General features: G+C 41.6%; 1 protein-coding gene across 1 annotated transcript; it reads right to left on the bottom strand.

Moving 5' to 3' along the window:
* Window positions 1-2,193: 2,193 nt before the first annotated feature.
* On the bottom strand, window positions 2,194-7,384 carry LOC104398195 (putative germ cell-specific gene 1-like protein 2). The gene is made up of 5 exons (XM_010008248.1): window positions 7,075-7,384; window positions 5,515-5,562; window positions 4,501-4,653; window positions 2,988-3,099; window positions 2,194-2,449 (listed from the first exon to the last, which is right to left on the bottom strand). Exons 1-5 carry the CDS (start codon window positions 7,382-7,384, stop codon window positions 2,194-2,196), a joined length of 879 nt encoding a protein of 292 aa, XP_010006550.1.
* Window positions 7,385-25,495: the final 18,111 nt, after the last annotated feature.

Below are 25,495 nucleotides of genomic sequence, written 5' to 3'. Positions count from 1 at the left end.
GTAAAGGTCATAGGAGAAAGTCATTCAACTACAGCATATTTTTTCAGCTCCTGAAATGACTAAAGGGCACATAATGTTCTTTTTTAATGAGCTTCAGTCATGCTGCTTTAAATTGACATTTTTATTTTTTTATTTTTTTCCTTCCCTGAAATTGACTATCTCTTGGTGTCATCCAAGAAATTGACATTGCTGGACTAAGGGGTCCTAGAAGTAAGGCAGAATTTAGAAAAATGCTAACACTGGAAAGTTTGAGAAGTAAGGAAGCTCTTGTCTAATCTTAGACATCTCTCCTAGGTACAGAGCTGCCCAGAGCTAACCTTTCAGATCCTCTCCTTAATCAGTGGAAACAAGCAGGTGCCTGTAACCTGTGATTTATCCAACATACAGCTGAGGATGACAAGAATTGCATCCTGTAAGTGCCTATTTCTCTCATGAACTGGACTCTCTGTAACCAGTACAACTGGATCTGTCACAGTCATCTGAAGTCTACTGAGATGCCACGTTCATCAAACTTAATTTGGTCAAATGGACTTGAATAAAAATGCCACAGTATTTGTTAAGTTTTGGGGTCGGGTTTGGGTTTGGTTTGTTTCGGATTTGGTTTTCATTTGGTGGCTTTCAAATATCATGGTTCCAGGATTTACACCAAAATTATCAGTGTCTGGGAGTCAAAAGTTGAAATAAGGGCCAGATTGTGAAATCTAGTGTTGCAAATTGGGCTAAGTCCTGCATTTCATCAGGTGAATGTCTTTACCAGACACCCAGCAGGAGACGTGTACTTCTTGAATGGTCAGCATGTGAGAACACCAGATCATCTAAGATTTAAGAATTGATCAGGGTGGAGGTGGTGTTGCACAAGTGTTTTACAGCTCTTGTCTGAAAATAGTACTTTATAGGACAAGACAGAGAAATTCTGAGATAAAACCCTGAGGAAGGAGCTCATGATAGAGACCACCAGACTGTTTTTATAAGCTGCAGGCTAAAAAAACAAAAAAGGAGGTGCTTGGATTAGATAGTTTAAAGAACTAGTAGGCATCAATGAAAGATGTTCCTGGATGACATTGGTATTAATCATGAGATGGTTAAAAATCTACTGTAAAGAGACCACAGTTATTATAAGGGAAGAAAAGCAGGAAGTCAGATGGAATGAGGAATAATCTGTCTACCAGGGAAGATGTTAGAAACATTTCTATCACAAAGAAATATGTGAAACAGATGGAAGGAATGAATATTTTTGTGTTCAAGGATTTGAGACTAATTCTGCTAGAGTGGATAACAAACTCTAGCAACTATTTTTTTCCCCCACAGAACTGAAGGTGGCAGTTTCATAATACTGGGTGTGCTGTAATGAATAAAGACAGATGAAAGATGAAAGGGAAGACCTCAGTGACAGCACACCTTCTGCAGGGAAGGATGCTGCCTTCACCTGCTCCAGCTTCAGCAAGTGGTCCCAGCAGCCCCAGACTCAGAGAGTTGTGTCCTTCCTCAAGATCCCAGTCTGGACCAAGACCTCTGCTGTGACTGGGATGTTGCTCCAGTGGTGCTGGGAGCAATGCCCATGTCACCACCCAAGCTCACACACTGCTCTCATCAGAGTTTCAATGACTAGAAATAACCCTGAAAGGCTCTTCCCTCTATCAGCTTTTTTTCACAGTATGTCTTATGACTGTGTATGGTGGAACTCTTGAATCATAAGTTGTAATACACAGATTTTCTTGAAGAGATTGTACCTTTAATAACAAATTCTTCAAACAATGAACCATGTGTAGACTGCCCTGTTTGCTGCCCTGCTCTTCATGGGTGTTTGTTTGGGATGGGATTTTTAACATTTTTTTCAATAAATAATTAGGGTGGAAATCCATAATGCACTGAAAGGTTGAACTAGATGTTGTTGGAGGTCTCTTCCAACCAAAGACATTCTGTGATTCTGTGAAATTCTAACCAACTCAGATACTTTAGATTAGGATTAGAGAGAAGTTAAAAATCAGAGCAGTAGCTGACTTGTGTCACTGTCTTCTTCTGAACGGAGACACCTGGATCTACTTTTCCTATACTAAGTCTCTCTTGAAACATCCATGGAAATATGATTTCTTTATTAAGAAAAATAACTAGTGCTACACAAATATACATTTTTATTAATACTGTTTCATTCTGATGTACTATGATGATTTACAGGATGCCTTGAGATACGATTTACAAGACTGAAATCGTGGTCAGGCGACGCAAGCCTTTTAGTTGGTATGCAGGGTCTGCTGTACTGTTGAGAAAGGAGTTCACATACACATTGCAAGTTTTCTCTGGAGTTGTGGGATCAGGAAACTTGTAGTTAATCTTTAAACTCCTTCGCAGCATTTCTCTTTTGTGCTTGAATTCCAAGACAGCTTTTGTATATTTGTTAATAGTGGTGACAGCTGCAGCCATACAGCAGGCGAAGGAAGCCCATGCAAGGCTATAAACAAAAAGTTTTATCAGAAATTAGCAGAACATTTTAATATCCAAGCCCTTCCATTTTATTTCTTAAAATACTGAAACATGGTTTCCAGCATCAAATAATGTGTTTTTGCCTTAAGTTTGTTTTCAAAGTTTGATTGATCTAGTCTTATATGTTCCAGATACAACAACCTGAAGTATGTATCTATAAAGAAAAATGGAGTCTAAATGGCTAGAGCTGGAAGAGTTTTAAACAACTTATGGAAGGCAGTTGTCCTGGGATACAAGGGTACTAAATCTAGATCTGATGTGTATGGAGAAGAACCTCAGCTTCATGTGGAGCAGTTGGAGGTCCCCGTGCAGCCTAAAGGATGGCAAATGCAAAACTCAAGCTTGTGCATTCTATGCAACTACCTAAGACAACTGAATTTGTAGGAAAATGATCTGTTTACTGAGCTGAGGTACACTCATTCCTTATAAATGAGGTGTAGATTCCTTGAACATAGGGCAAAGTGACTGAAATGTAATGGAATAACCAAATATAAACCAATAGGTACCAATAGGACCAGCTATAATCCCAAGTGTGAGGTCTCCAGTCTTCAGGACCCAGATTTACAGTCATTTGAAATACAGTTGTGTACATCATGTGAGCAACCATGCCCAGAAGACCTGGAAAATATGGTAAGAACATTAGAAAAGGAAAATGGAGGACATTCTTATTTGTCAATTTTTGCAACTTTTGTCCCTTGAGGCCTTGAATAATATATTTATGAAGTATCTAAATTCTATAAACCACTCAAAAAAACTGGGCATTATAATTTAGGTGTGTGTGTCATGTATTTGCCTACCCAATCACTAACATAATCCCGTGACACCTGCTCCATGCGCTAAAGGAATCTGGGAGGAGCAATGGGACATCCAGCCTGGCCCTGAACACTTCCAGGGATGGAGGATCCATCCACAGCTTCTCTGGACAATAAACTTGATTTATTTAGCCAACAAAACTGAGATTGGCAAATGAGTGCTGATGTTCAAGACAAAAATGTACAGTAAAATTAAATTAATTAAGTAATTAATTAAAGAATAATTAATTAAGAAAGGCACAATAATCACAAATCTATGAAGACTAAATCCAGAAACATTAGGATTAGGGTCAAAAGCCAAAATGTTGAAAAAGACAATCTTGAGATTAATTCTTTGCCATCTGTCAGGTGTTTGGCTTGCAATTAGATGCCATTCTAAAATATTTGCTTTCACCAAGTATAAAGTATTTGCTTTCGCTTTGGACAATCCTGAACATCTGAAGCACAGTGGCGTGTGTTCCACAAGAAATTACAGTAAATTGTATGATTGCTTCTGTCTCTAAAATGCTTCTGTCTCTGTGCAAGATGCTGCATGTTACCTGTAATTGTTATTTTTACTGCAACCTTTCCCAATAACAATTCTTAATATAGAAAGAATTGCAGAGGACTTCAGTCTGGAAGACACCTTGGGAAGTCTCTGGTCTAAACTTCTTCTGCTCATTACAGACTCAACACTGAATTTAGACCTAATTCCTCAGGTTAGATTAGGAACTCTCTCAAGTTTCTTTCAAATTGAATTTGCCTGGAATGCTATGATTAATTAGCACTGGGTTAAGAAATAATATACAGAAAATGAAAAGCAATTTTAATGATGATTCAATAATAAGAACTATCTAGTTACATTTAATTCCCTCTTAAAAATGTTGTATTAATTTGGCTATTGTTAATTTCATATTTAGTTGGAAATTAAAAAATCAAGTTATTTGACAGAGTGCTATGTTTTAATCTTTGACAAGTAACCTGACAATGAAATGTAAAATTATAAAATTAAAAAAATTAATGGTAAAAAAGTATAAATATAAAAAATAACATTAAGAAATAATTAATTGAAAATAACATTTTCCATAAAATTTTGCAGCACCTTGTCTTGTTAGGTTCTTGTAGCTATCGTAATACATTTGAAACCCAGACACTGTTATTAATTTTCAGGTGGATGTCTATCTGTGTTGCATTTTTTTATGTAATACATGAAGATCCTAAACTGTACCTGCTAACACGGTGACCACTGCAGAAAAGGCATTGATCTTTAGCCCATCCATGGCAGAGCTGTAGTAGCATATTTCCACTGACATAAGAATGGCTCCAGTCAGAAGCAGAATGATGTACAGCAGCTCTGCTACAATAGACAGCCATAAAACCCCTGGAAAACCAAATCATTTAGCACTGATGTTTTAAGCAGCCATTTAGTATTTTCATAATTTCTTTCTTCTTCATTTATGTTGTTTTCTCACACTAGAAGAGTCTTGAATTCTTTGTGCAATGACAAGCTGCAAGAGCTGGAAGAAGGACTGGCCTTCAGATACTGAGTCTTCTTCCCAGAGGGGCTGCAATTATGTATCCAGGAAAGTACCCCAGTCCCAGTTTCCTGCACATGCAATTTCAACTCCCTGGGGAAGAAGGAAGAGGGTTTTTCTCTGGATCAGACATTGGCAAAGTGATTGGTCTAAACACATCAGTGGCTTCCCTTGGACACAGGTGCTGAACAGCGTCTGCGGGCCTGTCTTATAGCAAGAGGCATGTTTGAAAGAAATAGGGCAGCTTTCTCTGCCTTTAGGAGAACAGAAGCTCTGGGTAAGATCCCTGGAGGAGATGCAGATGCCATCAAGAATGGTTTGGTCCAACACACATCTCCCCCAGGCCCCCTCACCTGCCCTTACTTAAACACTTCACTATGCCCTTTCCAGGCTGCATAGTGCAAACCATATAATTCCTGATGGAATATGGAGGTGTAAGGACAGACGGGGCATAAATTTACAAATCTTGACTTCCAGTATCCATATTCAAAGTAATTTTAAAAAAACTTTTCTATTCAAATGGAGTGTTTTCAAAAGACACATTCATATTTTAAGTCATGTGGACTTCATTTTGAAATTGGAAAACTAAATAAAGGACAGAAAACTGTGTGGGATTAAAGCAAGCTTTTTTTTAGAGGAAAATACAGAATATATTGGTAAATGTGATCAGGAGAGTTTTATATATACACAAAAAAGTTCATATCTACCTTGATCAGCAGCTGGAGTCAGACTGATGAAGCTTCTACATTTCTCACCTAAAGGAATAATATTTATTTTAAAATGAAGTTCCGGATTATTTTGTATTCTGTAATGATCTAAAGAAATACATTAATAGAAAGCATAAAATGCAAAATCTATCATAAAAGCATAAACTACGATAATCAAGAGAAACTTTCTGGTGTGTGGTGGTACACAGACACTCTGGTACATTGACCTAAGAGAATCCTTTCAGACTCTTTCAAGGCAGAATAAGAGTCTGGAAGACTTAGAGAAAGGCTGTGAATTGCTTTCCAAATGGTTTTAGCAATGAAAAACTGAACAGAAAAGTGCCCAGTTCCTTTGAATGACTAGCAGCCTGTGTACCCTCTTCACTGTGAAGGAAGACCTGCTGCCCTACAGGACCAAGGCTGCTGCTTGGACAGCCTTGATTCCAATTTCTTCAAAGCTTGATTCCAATTTGTTTCTGTAAGCTTTGATTTTCAAACCCATGTGATCAACTAACCACTGCACAGATGCTGTGAACAAAGCTCTTGGAATTAATTCTACTCTACTCTCAAAATACAGGATTTTTTTTTTTCAGCTACCAACTGCACTGAGTGGAAAACAAGAACTGTCCTAGCAGATGCACAAATTAAACAAACCCAGGATCCACAGAAATCACCACCTGAAAGATATCTTTTAGAGATCCTCAACATTTACCCTCTTATAATTGCATAACTTAAAGACTTTCTGGCAGAACTAGGCTTTCAGAAGAGGTGACTGAGAACATTTTATGAACACAGATGACAGCTGAATTGATTTCTCTGGAGTTTTGTTCTAGTTGTCATTTGTAAACTCATCAGCACTAGAAGGGGGAAAACTTAGTGTTGTTCTGGGTTTACAATAAATGCCCTGTTTTTTGAACCAGCTAAGCCATTCCCTTCTACAAGTATCCAAAATTAATTAGAATCTTTAAGAGTAAGCTAATTTCAGTGTGACATTTACATGCATGGAGTGAAATTCAATTCAATGCCACCATTCATGACTAGTAAGTTCCAGAATGTTTTAGCAGGGTGAAAATCACCTTCTCCTTTGACTTATAAAAGCTGAGGTTGCAGTCAGAAGTAAAAATACCCATGCTTGAGAAAAATCCATGAACACTTAGATCTCAGAGCTTTAGTTGCTCAAATGATTTTTAAAACAGAAGTCACATTGTGCTTTTTATGTTGCAGCAGGGGATCGTACACAGTCATTTAAGGCAAATGTGTTAATTTTTGCCTGAGAGACTAACACCAGAAAAAACACCTTCTTGTTAAAGCAGTTTAGCTTGCTGCTCTGGTTAGAATAATAGGAATTTAAAAGATCTTTGCAGAATTCATTAGGATTTTTTTAGGAATTTTCTAGACAGTACCCTCTAAAATTCCCCCTTCCGAGAGAAGAGAAACTTTTCAAGAATACTTTTTCCTTTAAAATGCACACACTATATTGCAGAGAGGGGGAAGGTGACACCAAAGAAGTAGGAAGAGCTCTGATAACTTTCTCAAGTAAATTTACACAGTTTTACTCACCTTCTTCATGTATAATTTCTTCACAGGAATACCAAATCCCAGCATGAAACTTCCGATTGACAAACTTGTCATCTCCCGTCTCCCATATGTACTGCACAGCATTGCTGCCATTGCCTTCTGGGTTGTTGAAGTGGATGCAGTGATCTCCTTTGCTTTGTCCTGCACAGAAAGGTTTGGCAACTTTCCTTGTCCCTTCACACCAGTAACTGCTGCTGAATGCTGTAATAGAGAAGACTAAAGAGAGAAAACTCAGAGAGAAGGCTGCCGAGGCTCTCTGCCGTCTGTCTGCAGCTGGAACTGGAACTGGCATCCTCCAGAACCGCACTATCAGTTAATTCTAGAAACAACCTTTCACAAAGCTCTATATGGATCGGCCCGGTGAAACACCTGCCTGGAGTTACCATCCCATTCTTTATTCCTCTCAGAAAATTGTACCAGCTGTGTAGTTAAGACAGAAAGCAGAGATATGGGCATGATCAGGAATCACGTGGCAGGAGAGATTAAGGGTATAGGATAGTGTTGTTTGGCAGTAATGCCTTAAGAAATGAGAAGGTGGGACAATAAATTACAGTTTGTTCATGAATCCCAAAACTCAGAGGCTCATACACCAGAAGGCTGTGCTGCCATCTAGTGTCACCTGGACAGGTTGAAGAGCTAGGCAGGGAGAAATCTAATCATGCTCAATAAGGGCAACTGAAGAGTGCTGCATCTGGAGAAGAACTCCAGACCTGGGGGTCCTGTTGGACACTCAATATGACTGAACAGTGTGCTGCAGCACCAAAGAAAGCCAACAGTTGCTGGGTTGCACCAACAAGAGCATCACCAGCAGAGATAAAGAAGTCATCATCCTTCTCAGCGCTCGTCAGGCCACACTTGAAATACTGTGTTCAGTTCTCATCTCAGCTATACAAAAAAGATGTGGGCAGGCTGGAGAAAGTCCAGAGAAGGGACACAAAGATGACCCAAGGACTGGCAAGCCTCCTGTGGGAGCAAAGGCTGAGAGAACTGGGTTTATTCAGCCTGGAGGAAGGAAGGATCAAGGAGACCTTAATGCCATTTTCTGGTACTTAAAGAGTGGCTACCAAGGTGACAAAGACTCCCTTTTTACAAAGAGTCACATGGTAAAGATAAGGGATGATGGGTGAGAGTTATTCCTGGGGAGACCCCAACTGGACATCAAAAGAAAATTTTTCATTATGGGAACAATCAGACATTGGAATAATCTTCCCAGGGAAGTGGTGGATTCCCCAACACTGGATACTTTAAAAACTCGGCTTGATGATGTGCTGGGCCATCTCAGCTAAAGTGTCTTCCTACCTAGAGAGGCTGGACCAGATGATCCTTGAGGTCCCTTCCAACCTGACATTCTGTGAGTCTGAAATGTATTGCATGAGCATTTATTGGATAAAAAAATAATAAAAAAAAAAGAAGAGCAAATCAGTTAGCTGGATCTTCCTTCAAACAGTGTCATATTCAGAGATTTTTGCTGGAGTAAAAGTGAGTATGAATGAGGGTGGGCAGCTGTGGTCAGCGTTCAGCATCATCACCTTCCTGATTTACCTTGTGCTGATAAAAATTCTAAACAGAAATTCAGAAGTTGAAAACTTCAACTCTGCGTTTTGTCTTTATCACTTGGTGTCACAACCTTGTTTGTGTGATTACAACATGGGGATCCTTAATGTGGGTCTGCTGCATTGACCAAGCCCTGGGTAGTGTTCGCTCTAGAGAGGGATCACAGAACCAGCATGAGTATGAAGTGCAGAAAATTTTTATAACTCAGCAGGTAAAAACTAACAATGTTTTGAAAGTGAGAACAGCTTCAGCTGCTGGATATAGCTAGCAGTGGAGTAGATGGGACGACTTGCAGGCTACTGGGCAACAGTAAAGACGTGCCACAGGACATCCTGTGCATCTGCTCATCTAGGATCTGGGCAGACGTCAGAGTTTCTTGAGCATTCAGGCATTTCTTAAGGTGATTGCAGAACAGCTGTGCCAGTATACTGCTCAGGTCTTCTGAGTTTAACCTGCTATGGAGTTGATCCTACGCATGCCATGACACTTGTAAGCCAGACCCTGAAATTATTATATTACAAATGTTTTCTGTATCAGTCAATTCGATTTAGTGTTGTTTTCAAGGTTTTCTCTACAACTAGAAAAGTTTCAAACAATTTTTTTGAAAACAAAACCTGAAATTCATTGGCAGTTTCTCCAGCCTTGCAGCTGAAGCTGTGAAAAAAACCTGCATATCATAAGAACTGTAGCAAAACTTTAACTGCTGGTAACATAATTTTTAGTACATCTGGTTTCTCCCTGATCCTGCAGTGATGGTGCATTTCACAAAATATGATCAGAAAGTATAAAAGTAGTTATTACTGAGCTGCTCCCTGGCAGCGAGCTAGATTCAGCAAGGTCTCTACATGAAGTATTTCTGTATTCTAGGCCATCTTTTAATGGTTTAGTGAGGTGTGTATAAATATATGTATGGATTTATGGAGCTGGATTCCATTCTTGTAAAACCTCTGACAAAATTCCCATGGAATTTCAAGGGAACAAGATCAGCCCTTTCATGTTTTAGTAGTTTTCTGACTTCTTATTGGCTAGAGGACAAACCACTGTAAGACTTTCCGTAAGGTTTAAATTCTCTCTGCCTTGAATCAGAAAACACAAAACAGTTGGAGTCCAGCAAGCTTAGACACTTCAGTGGACTCCCTGACTTCCTTGTATTAAGATTCATTAAACAGTTGCACTCATAAAAGAAGATCTTTTTATTTTTCTTCCCCCCCCCCCCCCCCCCCCCCAGGATGGAGTCATACAATAGACTGAAACTGCAGCATCTCAGGGATTAGTTTATTAGGATGGGCATGGTAACATTTTTTGGTCTCTGTTCCAGCATGGGACTCTAGTCCAGAATATCTCCTGCACTTGCCAGCTCTGTCATGATGCTGTTCCTACTGAAGCAGGTAAGCTCATTCGATAATTAATAATGGGCAGTATAAAGTGGTTTCCTAGCACAAACATTTGAATCTTAATGAACTAAAGAAGTTGGTCTGCATGTGTGTACTGGAGAGACTGTAATCGTGTTCCTAGCATTTTTGTGAAGAACAAGTTACCAGGAAACATAACCTGTATTTTTTTTGGGTTGTTTTGGTTTTGGTGGTTTGATTTTTTTTTAAATAGAAAATATTACTAATTCTTTTCAAATTTAGAGCTTCTGTCACATAAATGGATATAGAACTGAAACAGCTCTTACATTTGTGAGACACCTGGAATCTGCAGGACAACTTGAACAAAGCACATCAGTGCTAAAAGAAAATCTCCCAGTTCCTTCTGTGAGATCAAAACTGAACAAGAATATAAATCACAGAGAATTACTTTGTTGTAGTGATTCCTGTAACTTTTTCAAATAATAAGCAATATTTATTTGCATTTTATTTAATAAACTAAAATTTAAATAAATTACAGTCATAAATCATTATATCCATCTTTTCTAGTAAACACATATATACATATTTAAAAGATTAATCAGAATAAACCAAGATTATGGCAGAAAGAAGCTCTTATTTCTAGTTCATACCTAAATTGAAGTTTTTTTGTGTCCATAATAGTTTGAATAAACACAATCATTTTACTATTAGCTTAGTATAAGAAATTAAAAGAATGGAATCCTGATGATACTGTGGCCAATTATGAAAAAAATAATAATAAAATTTAAACCAGTCTATTTGCAGCCTTGCAGGTTTATTATTATAATCCACTTCCAAAGAAAGAGCTTCAGTCAGAGTAATCTGCCGCAACCGACGATTTAAACAGTGGTCACCTCTTGACGCAGTTTGTGGGCTCTGAGCAAACCAAATGAATTGAAAGATCCTTTCAGGGAAGTTTGATTAAATTTCAGTATGTGAGTGAGTGGGTGCCAGGCTCACAAGCACAGCTGGTCTATTTGCTACCAGTGAAATTTCAGGTAGCCTGAAGATATGTCCAGGGTAAGGCAAAAACTTGTGGACGTTCTGAGTTTCTGTCTTGGACCTTAGGGGTTTAATTTCTTCTGATTTGAAAGTCCTGTTTCAAGGCCAGCGGCTGAAGGTCAGCTGAAACATAAAGCTGAGATCAAAAGCCACACTGCACAGCATGCTGCCACTGCTTGAGGTCATGGTAAATTTACCCGAAAGCTTGTGTTTCCTCTGCTGAGCATGCATTGTATCTATATTTTGATAGCCCAAAACTTATCTCATAGTAATAACTTCACCAAGATCTGTAGTCACAGATCCTCCCCAGAGACAGAGGGATTAATCTGTCTGTTCTCAGAACGTACCCAGGGGTGATCAGGGAAGCCCCCACGTTCTCAGCAGTGGTTGCTGTGCTCCTCACATGGTCTCAGGCTGCAGACCTGCCTCTTTCAGAGAGAACCTGAAGACCCCTCTTTGGAACAAGAGCAACATGGATGCCTGATAGAGGCAAGTCTGCCTCTTTGAATTTTTTTGTTGAATCCTTTTCACTTAATTAGGCATACCATAAAACATCAAGGTTTTCAACTGCCTGTTTTCCCCCTCCCTTATTCCCAGCCCACACAGCTTGCCTTTCATTGAGCACTGAGTAGCTCTCTGTGCACTTGATGCAGAAGAGCCTCAGCAGGATGTGCCACTGCAGAAAATACTGGAGTATGTTGTCTGTGGCATCTGCATCAATCCCTCGCAAACTAAGAAGGGAAAGCAAGCTGTTTTTTTCTCATTCCAAGACCCTGCCAGTGTTCTTCAGCCTTTCTCTAGACCTATATCCTTCTAGAGAGAATGGGAACAGTCACGCACCAGTAGCAAGCCTACTTTTAGCTACTATTGGTAGTACCCATAAAAGTAGCTAATGAGCAATTCACAGGTTGCTGCAATTCAAGTCATCATGGTTTTCTGTTCAACATCTGTTTATAATTTCTTTGATAAGACAGATGTATGGGGATTAGTATTTTAGTTTAATGACTAGGGTCACTCCAGCACTTTCCTTACAACTTGCAAATTTATCACCATCTCTTTTAAGGTGTGACCATCAGTTAGTCATACTACCCAGACAGACTTGCACCAGGAACAAATACTACTCCTTAATACTGTCTTGCACTCCTTTTCAACATCCTCCCTCACACGTCCAACTCCAGAAATGCCAATAAACAAACTTGTATGCTGCAACATTGTCTACATGTGACTCATGTAACTACGTTTCTACAATAAAATACAAATTCTCCAACAGTCCTGACATAGACCCTCCAGATGTGTCTTCTAGGAAGAAGATGTTGCATTGGGTCTATCGTGGTGCATGCTCTGCAGAGGGTTTCATGTTCCCATTTTATCTAAATGGCCTGATCATTATTAACTGGTTGTTGGCTGCTCCTCTGTAATTTCCAATAATCTGCACATCTTTTACTAATAAATTATTTTCGAAGTTATTCTGATTATATTTCAAATTAGGTTTTGAGGTTAGCTGACAGCTCCTTTTGTTTGTTTGTTTGTTTTTGTTAGTTGCAGCTTTCATTTTGTATAGAACTTGGCTTCTTTTTTCCTTCAGAAAGTCTTATGGTAGAAAACCAAGCATCTCACAAATATTCATATCTATAGTGACCAAGTACTGGCTATGTGACTCTGCCTGCAGCTTTGCAGAAACTGACAATTAAAAAAGAAAGTGATGTGAAGCTGTCATTTATGCCTAAACTGCTCCTCACTCTTGTTGAAGGAGCTTCTTCATGACTGTGCATCAACCTTGCCTCCAGGAATGGAACCGAACAAGCAGCCAGGTAGCCCCTGTGAGACTTTCCTTATATTTCCTTGACTGTTCAATGAATTTGTTTATTAGCAGCTGAAGTGTTACCCCTTAAATCAAGCAGTCTTCTCTGCAAATGCATCATCTCCATGTCTTTGCCTCTTGTAATGAGACACCCTGACCCAGGAGTGTGTGAAGAATCTCCTCTGACTCTCAGCGTTTTGAGGCCTACCTAAGGGAAATGGCGTTTTTTAAAAAAGACTTTTTTTATTTAGGAAACATGCATTCCTTTCTCATGGCCGTTGTAAATATCGTCTCCTTATCTTGCAAGCCCATCAGAGGAAAAATAATTATAGACTTTCTACTCCCAGGAATTTAAAGTAGGGTGTCTGGAAATTAGCTGAGAGACTGATACCAGGCTACATTTTGCACAGAAAAAAAATTCATGAAAGAGTAACAAGTAACAGCTAGCTGATATTCTCCACTGTCCTTGATTTGAAAGTAAATAAATACAATTTTCTTTATTTTTGCAGCAAACATAGGTTCAATGAAAAAGATACAAGTGAAGTTCAGAACATTATCCTTGTTATCTCAGCCCTTGGCACATCACCAAGCTCAGAGAAGTTCAGAACAACTACATGTGTGAAAGGTCTAGTCCAGACAAAGGAAACTGATTTATCCTGGAGAGCTGAAAAGCATTCTTTGGTATAAGAACTGTTCATATTTAGAAAACTTATATTTAGTCTGCCCTCCATAATTTGGTCATCATAATTAGCAACATTTTCAACCAGTAGGAAATTTTCCCTTTTTTCCCCCTCAAAGCCCTGGTTTCAGAACATTAGCTGGCATATTATACACAGACTGTATGTTCTTTTCCCTGAATGGGAAATAATGGTCAAGTAATCACTGATACTGGACTGTAAGCAGTGTCTAGCATCGCCCTTTCTCCTGCTCTGATTCTAATTGAGCATTTATACAACAGCCTAAATCTAACACATCACCAAGCGATTTTGCATTTAACTCTTCTATTTTTAGGCATTCTTTTCCTGAACAGTGATTATCAGCCTCTTAAAGGCCTCTGCAGCCAGAGCGATGCATGATAAATGTACATCAGAAAGACAAATAATTATAGAGAGCAAGTTAAAATATGAAAGTCCACTCAGGACAAAAACCTTATATTGGTAAGATGTATGCCACAGGTGTCCACCACCTCCTAAACACATAAGTCATTATGTATAAAATAAGTATTTAAATATGTCTATATCTGGGAATAATTTAATTTTTTTTTACAGCAGAGCAGATTTTACACCAGGCATATTTTTATCAGTGGAGACAAATGTAATTCCCTGCTCTGTGCTAGCAAGTGTTAATCTACAGACCTGATCTCTCCCTTTCATGGCAATTTCCAGGTCTCTTTCCTTTCTGCTTATCTGCTTCTGGGTCCCAAGGGAGTGACTCCAGCATGTCCCAGCAGGGCTCCTAGTCTGTTCTCTCATTTCCTTTTCAAACACCACTGACAATCCTTTAACCTCTGTTTCTTCTGTGTGCTTCTGCGGCTGCAGTGCCATCCATGTTTGGTGAATGCAGAGTCCTCTCCCATGCAATCTGCTGGAATTTGTCCACCAGAGCAAGTGCTCATTTAGGCACCAACACTCCTTCTTCGCTTCATTTGTGTTCTCAGTTTATCTTCACAAGGAAGGTGGAGAGTGGCTGCTAGGTCCTGTAGGTCTCTGTGGATTGAGGGTGGATTGTACCTTCTTTAGGGAGCAGCTAAATGTATTCAGGGACTGAGGCTTCCAGAACACAGCAGAGGATGAGTGGGAAAAGAGAAACAGCCAGAACAAGGAGCCGAGAGATCACAACATAGTAGCAGCCATGAGGAGCAGGCAGCTCCTGTATCAAGAGGTGGATGATTTCCAGAGACCAGAGGCAACCCCACAGGATCTGCTGTCATTAAACAGCTTATATCTAAAGCTGAGCCTGTCTTCAAGGTTATACTAGTAAAAAGGAGATTATTCTTGAAGTGTTCTTATCTCTATTCTCTCTCAACAGATCACATCAATGCAATTGTTCCAGAATACATTCTCTCCAGAAATCTAGCTTTTCAGAATTAGAAAGAATCCTTTATCTCCTCTGGGGTCATCACTGTAACAGGAAGGCCTAGGCAAAAGCAGCTTTGAAAAGACCTAAAGCTAAAATAACAAAAAAACCCAACCAAACGAACATAAAAAAACCACCAAAAAAACCCCAACAAACAAACCACAAAAAACCTCAAAATAATTGTACCTACAAAAGCTTCAAGACATAAAAATCCATTTGTGTGAGATGTTTTATATGAAGAAAACTCTGGCATGGAAAAAGTAATGCTCTGTTTCACTATGTGAGAAATCTTGAGGGCAAAAAGACTCTTTAGACAAAGAGGACAGAAAAATGGTGCCCTATCCAGACAAAAAGGGCAACATAGCTGGTGCACATGGGCAAGTAAAACTATTAAAAAACCCCTATGTTTTCTAAAAAAAAAAATAATAAAAAAAAATAGGAAAATAAAGATGTCTGTGGCACCCTTGCAACTGTTAGAGAAAGAACCTGTCATGGTTTGGTCCTAATCTGAAAACAAAGAACCCCTGCAGCTGCTCACTCAGCTCCCTCCCTCACACACCCTGGGATGGGGAGGACAAACCCAACCAGAAGCTCATGGGTCAGGACAAAGGACAAGGAGGGCTCTTCACCCAGTACATTCAGTGGCAAAACAGACTCGACTCGGGGAAAAAAGTAATAGTTTATTCTCACACTGCTCCAGTGCCCCCAGGACACAGACACCCAGAGCAGGGTTCACACACCTCACACCCCTCCCTTCTTCCCCCCAAACCCCTTTGTTTCCCATTTCTCTCCCTCCTTCCCCCCAGGCACAGGGGATGGGGTTTGCAGTCCCTGCACAGGCTGGTGGTTCCTCCCAGCCCTGCCCTGCTGCCCCACGGGTCCCTGCCCTGGCAGAGAGTCCTTCCCAAACTTCTCCTCCATGAGTCCTTCCCACCAGGTCTGGATCAAGCTGACAAGAGTCAGGAGCTGCTTCAGGATCTGCCAACTCCCCTGGCCCGGGGGCTTCCAAAGCTGCACAATCAGAGTCCACTGGCAGCAAATCCTCTGGCCACACAATCCAAGTCCTTTGGCCAAGTTCACCCCTCCTGGGACCCTTCAGGGAATGTCCCACCATGTTCCTCCATGGATGCTGGGGCACAGCTGCCATCTCCCCATGGCTGGCAGGGAAACTTCTGCTCGGGCCCCTTCTTCCCCTTCTTCCTCACCAACCAGCACCCTCTGCCTCTCCAGCCCAGCTCCTTCTGCTTGCTCTGCCCAGCTCTGCTCTCAGGCCTTTCCTGTGTTACTGGCAGAGGTTCATCTCTTGTCCCTCCAATGACTAGGTTTGGAGCAGCTTCTTACCGGAGCCACTCCTGGGGCCCCTCCACTAACAAAACCTATCAAACCAAACCAGCACAGAATCGGTCCTTGAAGTGGTGGGCAGGAGTACAGAATACACTGAAGGTGTTAGTAGCTGAGTAGTATTGTTTATTCATTACTCTTTTATTCAATTTTTTTACTGTCCTATTCAAACAGATGTGCCTGGTTGTCTTTAAAAATACTCTACAATGAACAGCCCTTAAAATTATCACCAGTCAGATTCAGTCAGAATCTGCTAGATTCAGATCTAGCAGAAATATAAATACATGAGAAGTATTAGCCAACCTTGGCATAAATTGACTGTAAAAGTTCAAAAGACTGGCATATTTGTGAAGATAAGCACCCAAATTCTACAGTGGAGGAATGAAGTGCTAGTGTTTTGTGCACCCTCACAGGTCCTAGCAATTAAATATCTGTGGGGACTTTAGATAAGCTGCATAGATTTCAATGGTAATATAGTACCCTGGCAATACCTTTCATCCTCAGGCAAAAACAGCAACAGAAGAAATTCCATTAATATCTTCATGGAGAGGAAAGGATCTGTCTTTACCTCCCTGCTTAGCTATCCTCTTCTCTTAAATTTCTTATAGTGGAAGGAAACTTGCCACTAAAAGACCACAAGGGCCTAATTAGTTTTTCTTATGTCCAGTATTTTCACTCACAGGTCAAAGGATTTCTGCTGGAAAAAAACACTACTGGGTGGAATAAATATAAGCAAGAATGCTTGAAAATGCCGCAGGAGTCAACTGCAGATACTGATAAGGAAACAGCACAGTGAAGCAAACATGTTAAGTAGTGTTGAATATGAAAGTACTGTTTTACTTGCTTTGCAGAAGTGTCTCTGTGTTTAGAAGTTTTAAATGTAGCACAATCATCTGTAACTAAGTGTGCAGTCATGCAACCGTGAAGTTAATGGCTTTTTTTCTCCTGAAACCTTAGGTTTCTATTAGGTTAGCACACAGCTATCTCTCTTGTTCCCTACATTCTTCTTCCCAAACAATTTTCCCAAAGTATTGCTAAGTATTAGGGAAAACAAAGAGGATATACCCTTCTAGCTTTGGATGGGCAAAACCATTCAAATTAAGAGAGGAGAACTTCAGCTTATCCTAGGAGAAAGACAGCCAAGAGATTAGTGCAGCCACTAATGCTTTTTATCTTGCTGTAACCTGCTTGTGCCATTTCCATTTTGCATTATCAAATGCTTATCTTAACCTTAAGTCCTGTAAGTGATGTGATATCTGTGAAGCTTAAAACTGGTTTATTCTGACCTATTATCAGCTCCCTAACCTCTACTGCCCAAAGCCAAAAGGAGTCACTACCCAAGAAGCTGGCAGTGGTCTGAGCTGAGAACCAGTGTTACAAGGGTCATGAAAGGTGGAATATCTTCAATTTACCAGCAAAAAGACTGTGGCATGTACCAAAGCCAGCAAATGAGACCACAGCTGTAATCTGTCTGTTAGATTTGGACAACAGAGGCTCAAGATGATCTTGAGCAATCCCCTTAACTCATAATGAAGCAAGTCAAAGCTGCTGCTGTTGAGCGGACCCAGGGAAGAAGGATAGCAGTCATTTCTGCACTCTGCACTGAGCATTCCGCAATGAGTGCACAAAGTTGCTCTGCTACGTACTCTGGAGCAGCTTGCAGGTTACCTGGAGCAGAATCCAATGGTTTTTGGGATTGTCCATTGTCTGAACAACTCAATAGAAGACTTCTATTTGCTTCTTTTCCCAGGTATACATTGCAATGGAACATTTGATCAATTTGTTTGCTGGCCTTACTTACCCCCTGGAAAAGTGTCAGTTCCTTGTCCTTCATATTTACCATGAATGGAAAACGGTAACATGAAAGTGGCAACTTCTATTTGAGTTTATACAGGGAATTCCCCTAAACGAGAGAGGGTGCTGGTCTTCTTGTCCCAGCATCCTTTGAAGTGCCTGAGAACCTTCTTATCTCCCACCTTTTCACCTCTGTTCTGAATTGAGGGATAAAACTATTGTAATTGTTGAGTTGTTTATCCTTTTACTCCATATGTGCTTGTTACAGCTCCAGATTAGCTGTCATAAAGCAGTCTTTCCAAGATCTTGTAACTGTGCTGCCAGGCCTTTATTGGCAGTAAGAGATACAGGGTTCAGCTTCTGAGGTTCAACTTCTGAACCCAGACATGAAGCTCTCTCTGACCCCCACTGACCCCATACATGAAGCTCTCTCCCATAAAACTGGAATAGCCAAACAAAGCAGCAGTCCAAGCAGTCAGCCCTTCAGTAGGACCTACGGCAGGTGGTGGGTGAACAAACAAGTCTTCCAAGCCCTCACCTGGACAGCAGCTGTTGAGGACAACATTGAACAAACATTACTAGAGTCCCTATACCATTCTTCAGATTTTATGGGCAAATTCTTGATTAGCATAAGCTGGGACAATGCAGTAAAACCCAAGAAAGCTTCCTGGGTTCACACCACTGGCTGATCAGGCTCCAAAATACATAAATAAAACACCAGGCACAGGTGTTCCAGAGAAATATCATTCCCTAACTATACCATACTCTTCCTCCTACATTTTCAACTGCATAGTCTGATCAATGTGCTACTCATACTTGACAGAATTTATTAGTTTAATGAGGAAAACTGAATAAAGTAGGCTTTTCTTTTGGATGCAGTAACTATGTATTTTTTGTAAATACCAGGTACAATCTGGAAATTTATTTCTGCTAGATGACATTTCTACTTTGTCCTATGTAAATATGAAAAATGCATTGCAAAACACAACAGAAAACTATTTTTTATTCCTTTTTTTTAAAGTGGGAGTGGGCTGGTGTCTATTGCTCTGTGTAAGTGAGAATTCTAAAATGTTTGTGAAAAATGAAGTCTTTATTTTGACCTTTCAGACTAAACCTCTGTTTATTTTCAGAAAGTGTAGGAAATGTATACAGAGTCTGCTTGGATGAAGGGACTTGGCAAACAAAGGAAAACTCCACAGACATCTGGCATGATAGTTCAGAATGTTCTGAGAAAAATAATAATAATTTTAAAAAGTAGGAATGTTTTCTATTACGGTTTAGTACTTTAATCTTCTTAAGCCCTTCATGTGTAACTCATATAACATTTCCATTGACTGCATGCAAAAGATATTCAGATTTCATTTAGATTACCAAATAGAAAGCTGTTATTTTATTTAGACGTGGAGGAGGAAAGATTAAGGAGGGGGATTCCTGCTTTAGATGCAAAAGGATATTTTTCTGTTCAGAGTCCAGTGCTGAATTTCTCCTAATAAAATTGAAAAAGACTGCAACTTGACAAGAAAGCTATTTCAATTCAAAACATCCCATTGTTTGTCCCAAATCTGTGTACTCTGCCAAGGCCAGAAAACTTCATTCCCTGATGCTTCCTGTATACATTAGCCATGATTTAGCTGTCAGGTGCTGTCAGGTTTAGCGAGTCACAGAGCAGAGGTTCCATCACCAGGCACATGCCATCCCGGCTGCTCCGCTCCCCGCGCTGGGCTTGGCGGGTGGGCAGTGGAGCCCGGGCAGGGCAGCGCTTGGTGCCCGCTGCTGGAGGGGAAACGGGAACAGCCTCTGGGCAGCTCTGCTTTGAAAAGCTGGGAATCACACTCCTGCTCTGGAGCACTGTGAAGCTCTGTGATCTGCATTAGCTGCCCACGATTTCAAGGGCTGAAAAAAAAGAACCTGTGAATTCCCTTTCTCCCACCTGCACCAATTCATTAACATGAGTTCATGAAACGTTTCTGCTCTATCAACCAGCAGGTCCTGTGGTCAGTAGGACCAGAAGGCTTTGGAGGAAGCTTGGAGGAAGCCAGCACTTCAGCCCTGTCCCAGCCCAAACCTACATGTGCTGGGCCAAGCACTGGCCCTGCCAAGAGGACAGGGAGATTTGAAGTGACAAACCTGGAGGGGAACAGGCTGCAGGGACAGAGCACAGCACAGAGGGGACTCGAGGGGCATGCAGACATTGGCTGCTCCCAAATCTCTGCAGCTCAGCCATTTTTGCCCATCCCTTCACAAAAGAGCTCTCTGGCCATGAGGTGTCTCTCTTGCTCTGTAACACAGCACGTAGCTCCCAGGTCTGGAGGAGAAGACAGTAGCCAGAGAGGGCCAAAGGACACTGGTGTCTTTCTATTCCTACCAGATTATTCCGTGCCTACTTCAGCCACATTCGAACATAAAACCCCCCAAAACTACCCACAACAAAACTGTCAATTTCTGCAATTTTTCCCTATTATTTTTTTTAATTGGAAACCAAAGGATCGCACCTTCTGATGCAGATCATCTCTAACATCTATACAAATAACTTATAATCCATCTACATCATTTACAGCTGTACAGAATAACCTCTGGACACCACAGACCACGGTCCAACCCAGCGCATGGTCTCTTGGCTTTGTAAACATTTGCCTTGTGTACCAGGGTACATGAACCCCCAGATGAAGCCCCAAGGACAAAGAGGTGTGAGGACAAGCTGGGTATCCCTTAAATCCTATGTTATCTTATGCAGCAGCTCACAAAGGGAAACAGCTGATGCAAACAGGCATTTCCTGACTTGTTTCTGAGGCTCCTTGTATAACCTCAGCTTTCTTCAGGGCCAAAATGTTTGCTGCTGAAGTCTGGAATCAACCACTGGTGACTTGTCAGGTGGAAAACCTGAAGAACTGAACACTGATGCTGAGATTTTGTAGCCTTGTAACTCCTGTGGGGGGATGCTAAGGCTTGGGGACTGTGCTTGGCTCAGCTGGGAGTGGAGGGCCATGTCTGCCAGCATTTCAAAGTAACTTCCTTCAGAAATGATTGTGTTGCTCTTGCCTAACATGATCTTTCAACTGTTGGTGCTAATTTGGGATTAAATATTTCCTTGGGACCTGGAGCCTTTTTTGTCAGCACTTGCTGGCCCCTAGTGGTGTTTTTCAGTGGTTGTGTTGATCTGCACGGTACATCCAAAGTAAGAGTGAATAACCCTTTAGCTTGGGGACAGGAAGCCTGTTATGCCAGGTGACAAAGCAAGACAAGAGCAAAAGTACAGCAGCCCTGTGATTGTTGGCAAAGAGAGGGACAAGAGAAGTCTGAGGGCTGAACCCTAAAGCCTTGTGCATGTGGCAAGAAATGCAAAGGTTTCCATGGGACTGAACCAGCCAAAACAATGCCTCAGCAGTTCCATGGAAGGAAAGCTCCTCTCCAGTACCCAAACTGGGATACAGGGAGATAGCCTCCTTGTTCCAGGTGTTAGTGGTTAAACAGAAGTGACTTTCCAGAGGTGCAGCTCCCCATGGCTGGGCAGAGCTGGCACAGATTGGACAGAGGGGTGGATTTGTCCCTGTCCTTTGGGGCGAACACTAGTGTTTGCCAATGCCACTGCAGCTTGGTCAGCTGTACCACAGAGCTGGGTCCAGGGATTCCCCACTGGTCACAGCCAGAGGTGACTGGGAAGAGCTGCTGTGCACATATACAAAGCTAAAGGACACTTTCTTTGCGCTACTGATCCAAGAAAGCACTCCTGAGTGAAGACAACTCAGATAACAAGTAATTTGGGAGCCAAAAGTATAAAAAAACAATAAATAGGTATATAGAAAGAATGCTCCCAAATTCCCTCCAATGAATTTAGGGAAGACAGTCAATAAATGCACACTGTGTTTCTTCCATTATTTCAGTCAGCCACAAACTGGAATGAAGACAGGGCCCTCCTTAATGCCAGGTTAATCTGAGCCTGCTGCAAACCAGGGTAGGGTTTCTACACTGCAGCAGAGGAAAGGAATGGAGAAGCCTTGCAGGCATCCTGCACATCCATCATTCCCAGGAGCACTACTCTACTCTTCTGCATCTCTTACTGTCATGGTTTGAGCCAGGATGAAACCTTTACCTTTTCACTGCCAGTTGTTCTGCTACCACTGCTTTAGCCAACTCCACAAGGCATTTGCTGCCATCCATGAATCAATGTAGAGAGAGTCTTGGCCACCCCTCTTGCTCGGCCATGTCCAAAGCCAGCTGGATGGCTTTGACATCTGCAAATGGACATTCTCCTGCTTGTGTAACTAGTCATGTAGGACTCCACATGGCAGCTTTCCACTTTCCTACAAGATGACAGGAGGCATCGGTGAAGAGAGCAAGTTGTTTCTCCATCCTTGGTAGAGGAACATACGTTGTAGCTTCTTGAGCTTGTCTCACCAGTTCTTGTGGTGGCATTCCAAAGTGTGTGCCTTCTGGCCAGTTTATAATTGGTTCTACAATACCTGGACAATTAGGCCTTCCTATTGGAGCTCACTGGGTAAATAAAGCAGTCTATTTACTCCAAGTCGCATTGGTGGCATGATGGACTACAGTCTCTGCCAAGGATGCACGGAGCATCTGGGCCAGTCACTACAGGGTGCATTTGCCGCTCCTTACCAGCGAGGCTCACACTGGCCTCCACAACAGGCAGTTGTTCAGATCGTCCCATCACTCCAGAGATAGTGACAGATTCTGTCCCTTTATGATGCGATGGCATTAGTGTGCACTGTGCACCAGTGTCCCCAGGGCTTTATACTTCTGTGGTTCTAATGTGTCAGGCCACCAAATCCACACAGTCCAGTAAACTCAGTTGCCCCTCTCCTCCTCCTGCCTGGAGGCAGGGCACCTCTAATACCGAGAATTTGATCTCAATCCTGGTGGAAGGAAGGACTGGTCACTGGAGATTGGTGCAGCCTTCTTCCTGGAAGGATCATCTCCTGCATTTGTTCTATTTAGCAGCTCTTGTACACTTATCGGGAGAATAGCAGTGTGTTTATTGTCCCAGGTTCTCAAGTCCTTTTTACAATAATAGGGCAAGAGAGACCACAGGTGGCATCGCAGTGGGTCCTGTCTTTCTCGCTGCTGTCTCATAGCAGGACTTCTCTTAATGCCTGCAACACATGACATCTTGTCTCTAGGGAGATACTGGGGTCTCGCTTCCCATCTGTTCAGCATCTTATTATTTCTGTCAGTCATTTGTTCAATGGCTGAGGTGTGGAACTGATGGGGATTAGAGATCATGTCTCCATACTGTTGTGCTTTCAAAGCCAATTCACACACAGCTGGTCTTCCATAGTCATCAAAACATCCCATGAAGGAGAATACATGGGCACATGCTGCTGGTACAGCCTGCGCAAACTTCCGGAGCATGGGTGTGTCACACAGGATGTCATCAGGATATAACCCTTGTTATCACAGATCACCTCTCACACAGCTAATTCTCTCAAACACATGATGGCTCTCTCAAGAGTGGGTGTTCTGCTTCAGCACCATTCAATGTCACCCTTATGGGGGTATCTCTCCCTTACACCTGAAAGAAGTCAGACTCACAGGGTGGTAGTTCCTGTCTTACTACCAAGTGCTCTATCAATACCAGCATCTCTGGCCGGAGGTCCCAACTGCTTGGCTTCTCTTTCATCCACATCAAAGCATCGGAGCAAGCAACAAAGAAGTGGCTCACTTTCACTGCAGGTGAAGCCCTTTCTCATGAGGCACAGTTCCTTCAGAGAGAAAGGTTGGACAAGATCATCGTCATCATCTGCTTGAGAGCTGCCTGCTTTTCTATCTGCTTGAGAAGGGCCTGCTCCTTTATCTGTGTTAGAAGTGTCTGCTCCTTCAATTACATCTTTTAACATCACTTTTAAAAAGGAGTCCTCTACTGTTAAACATGCTCTTGTGGTTTCAGATGGCTGTTTCTCTGCTTTGCTCCTTGTCACAGGATTAACTTTAACTTCTGCTTGTTTGGATCGAGTGGGAGTGGCCTTGGTCTTTGCAGCAGCAGCAGTGGTGGCAGCAGCTTTGGCTGTGGGGCAGTGGCAGTGAGTGGAACAACACCTCACCCTAAGCATGCACCAGTACATTATAAACATTCAGCAGAAGCATCCCTACTGAAACAATGCTATTTAGATCAAGAGCTGGGAAATACAGCCTGAGAGAAAACAGAGAAGTAAAACTGACCCTGCTACTGTCATTACCAACATAGACCTTTCTGTTCACATGAGGATTTGTTCTGTACACACACAGGGCCACCATACAGATCAGTATCAAAACCCCTGTGATCAGTAGATAGGTTATTACATGGTTGATTATGACTGTACTCCTGTTGATAAACCATTAAACAGTAATTAGAGCAGCTACACAGAGCAGTATGATCATGGCTGCATGCCACATATACAATTACAGGTTGGGAAAAAGGTCCAGCAGAAACATTGCAGAAAATGTCTGTTCAGTTTTCAACCTGTCAACATATTCAGCAGAGGTGTTGTCCATTGCTGTCTGAGGGATTCCTCCCATCAGAAGTGGAATTCTAAATGTTCACCAATGAGTGAGATTTGTAGCCTGGGCTAAAGATACAGCCCCATCTTGGGCACCAATAAATTAATGTCCAGGTTTGAGCCAGGATGAAGCTGTTTTTCTTTTTACTTTTTTTTTTCTTTTTTTTTTTTTCTTTTTTTTTTTTTTTCCAGTAAGCTCTCTTTTAACTAGCAGCAAGTTTTCCAGCTAGTGGACTAATAACATTGGAATGGTTATGTTACTGCTGAGACATCAAGGACACTTTGCTCTGCTTGCATGCTAAAGCAGCAGAGTCGTATCTGCAACCTTCCCGTAGGAAGGAGTGGGATAGATAGACAGCAAATTTGGCTAGAGATATTTTGTACAAATATATACACGTAAGACTCAATATAAGGTCAGGGATCACCAAAGTCCAGCCCCTTCCTGTTTCTTCCTCCCTTCTCTCCTGTCCATGGGCAGCATCCAGGGAGGACTCCGTCCATTGACCCCCAGGCCCATGCATCCCTGCCCCTCATCACTCACCTCTCAGCTCCTGGCAGCTCTGGGACATTTCGGAGCTGCTCACAACTCAGGAGATGCTGGGGGAGCTCCTGGGGGTAGGGGGAGTCAACAGAGTTTTGCACATTCCTGAACACACTTGTATAACTGTACATATTTTCTTATTATTAGTATTTAATTAAAGCTGTCTAGTTTAGTTTTCAGTCCGGAAAGTCTCTCCTTATTCTTTCTCCTTTCCCTATGTGGGTGGGAGGGGATCAAGAGCATAATTGTTGCTGGTTTAATTGCTGTTTGTGAGTCAAACCGTGCCACTTAACCACACCACAGGCACAGACCAAAGCCAAGTAGCAAAGCAGACTGGGATGCAGAGGTATTGCTGACTGGTTCATGGAGAAGGTCCACTGCTGCTGGGGTTGTAGGTGTTTTTTTTCTGGCA

This window comes from Chaetura pelagica, unplaced genomic scaffold (genome assembly GCF_000747805.2).
Source record: "Chaetura pelagica isolate M959 unplaced genomic scaffold, ChaPel_1.0 scaffold471, whole genome shotgun sequence".
NCBI classification, from domain to species: Eukaryota; Metazoa; Chordata; class Aves; order Apodiformes; family Apodidae; genus Chaetura; species Chaetura pelagica.
Note: the sequence above shows the minus strand (reverse complement) of the source record. Positions and strands in the feature narration are given on the sequence as shown.

Excerpts from the sequence above, each read along its gene's own strand:
- LOC104398195 (XM_010008248.1), bottom strand. The coding sequence starts at position 7,384 with ATGCCAGTTCCAGTTCCAGCTGCAGACAGACGGCAGAGAGCCTCGGCA. Across the intron at positions 5,563-7,074 it reads AGAAATTATACATGAAGAAG|GTGAGAAATGTAGAAGCTTC; the intron begins GTGAGTAAAACT and ends TTATTCCTTTAG. Across the intron at positions 4,654-5,514 it reads GACTCCAGCTGCTGATCAAG|GGGTTTTATGGCTGTCTATT; the intron begins GTAGATATGAAC and ends TTGGTTTTCCAG.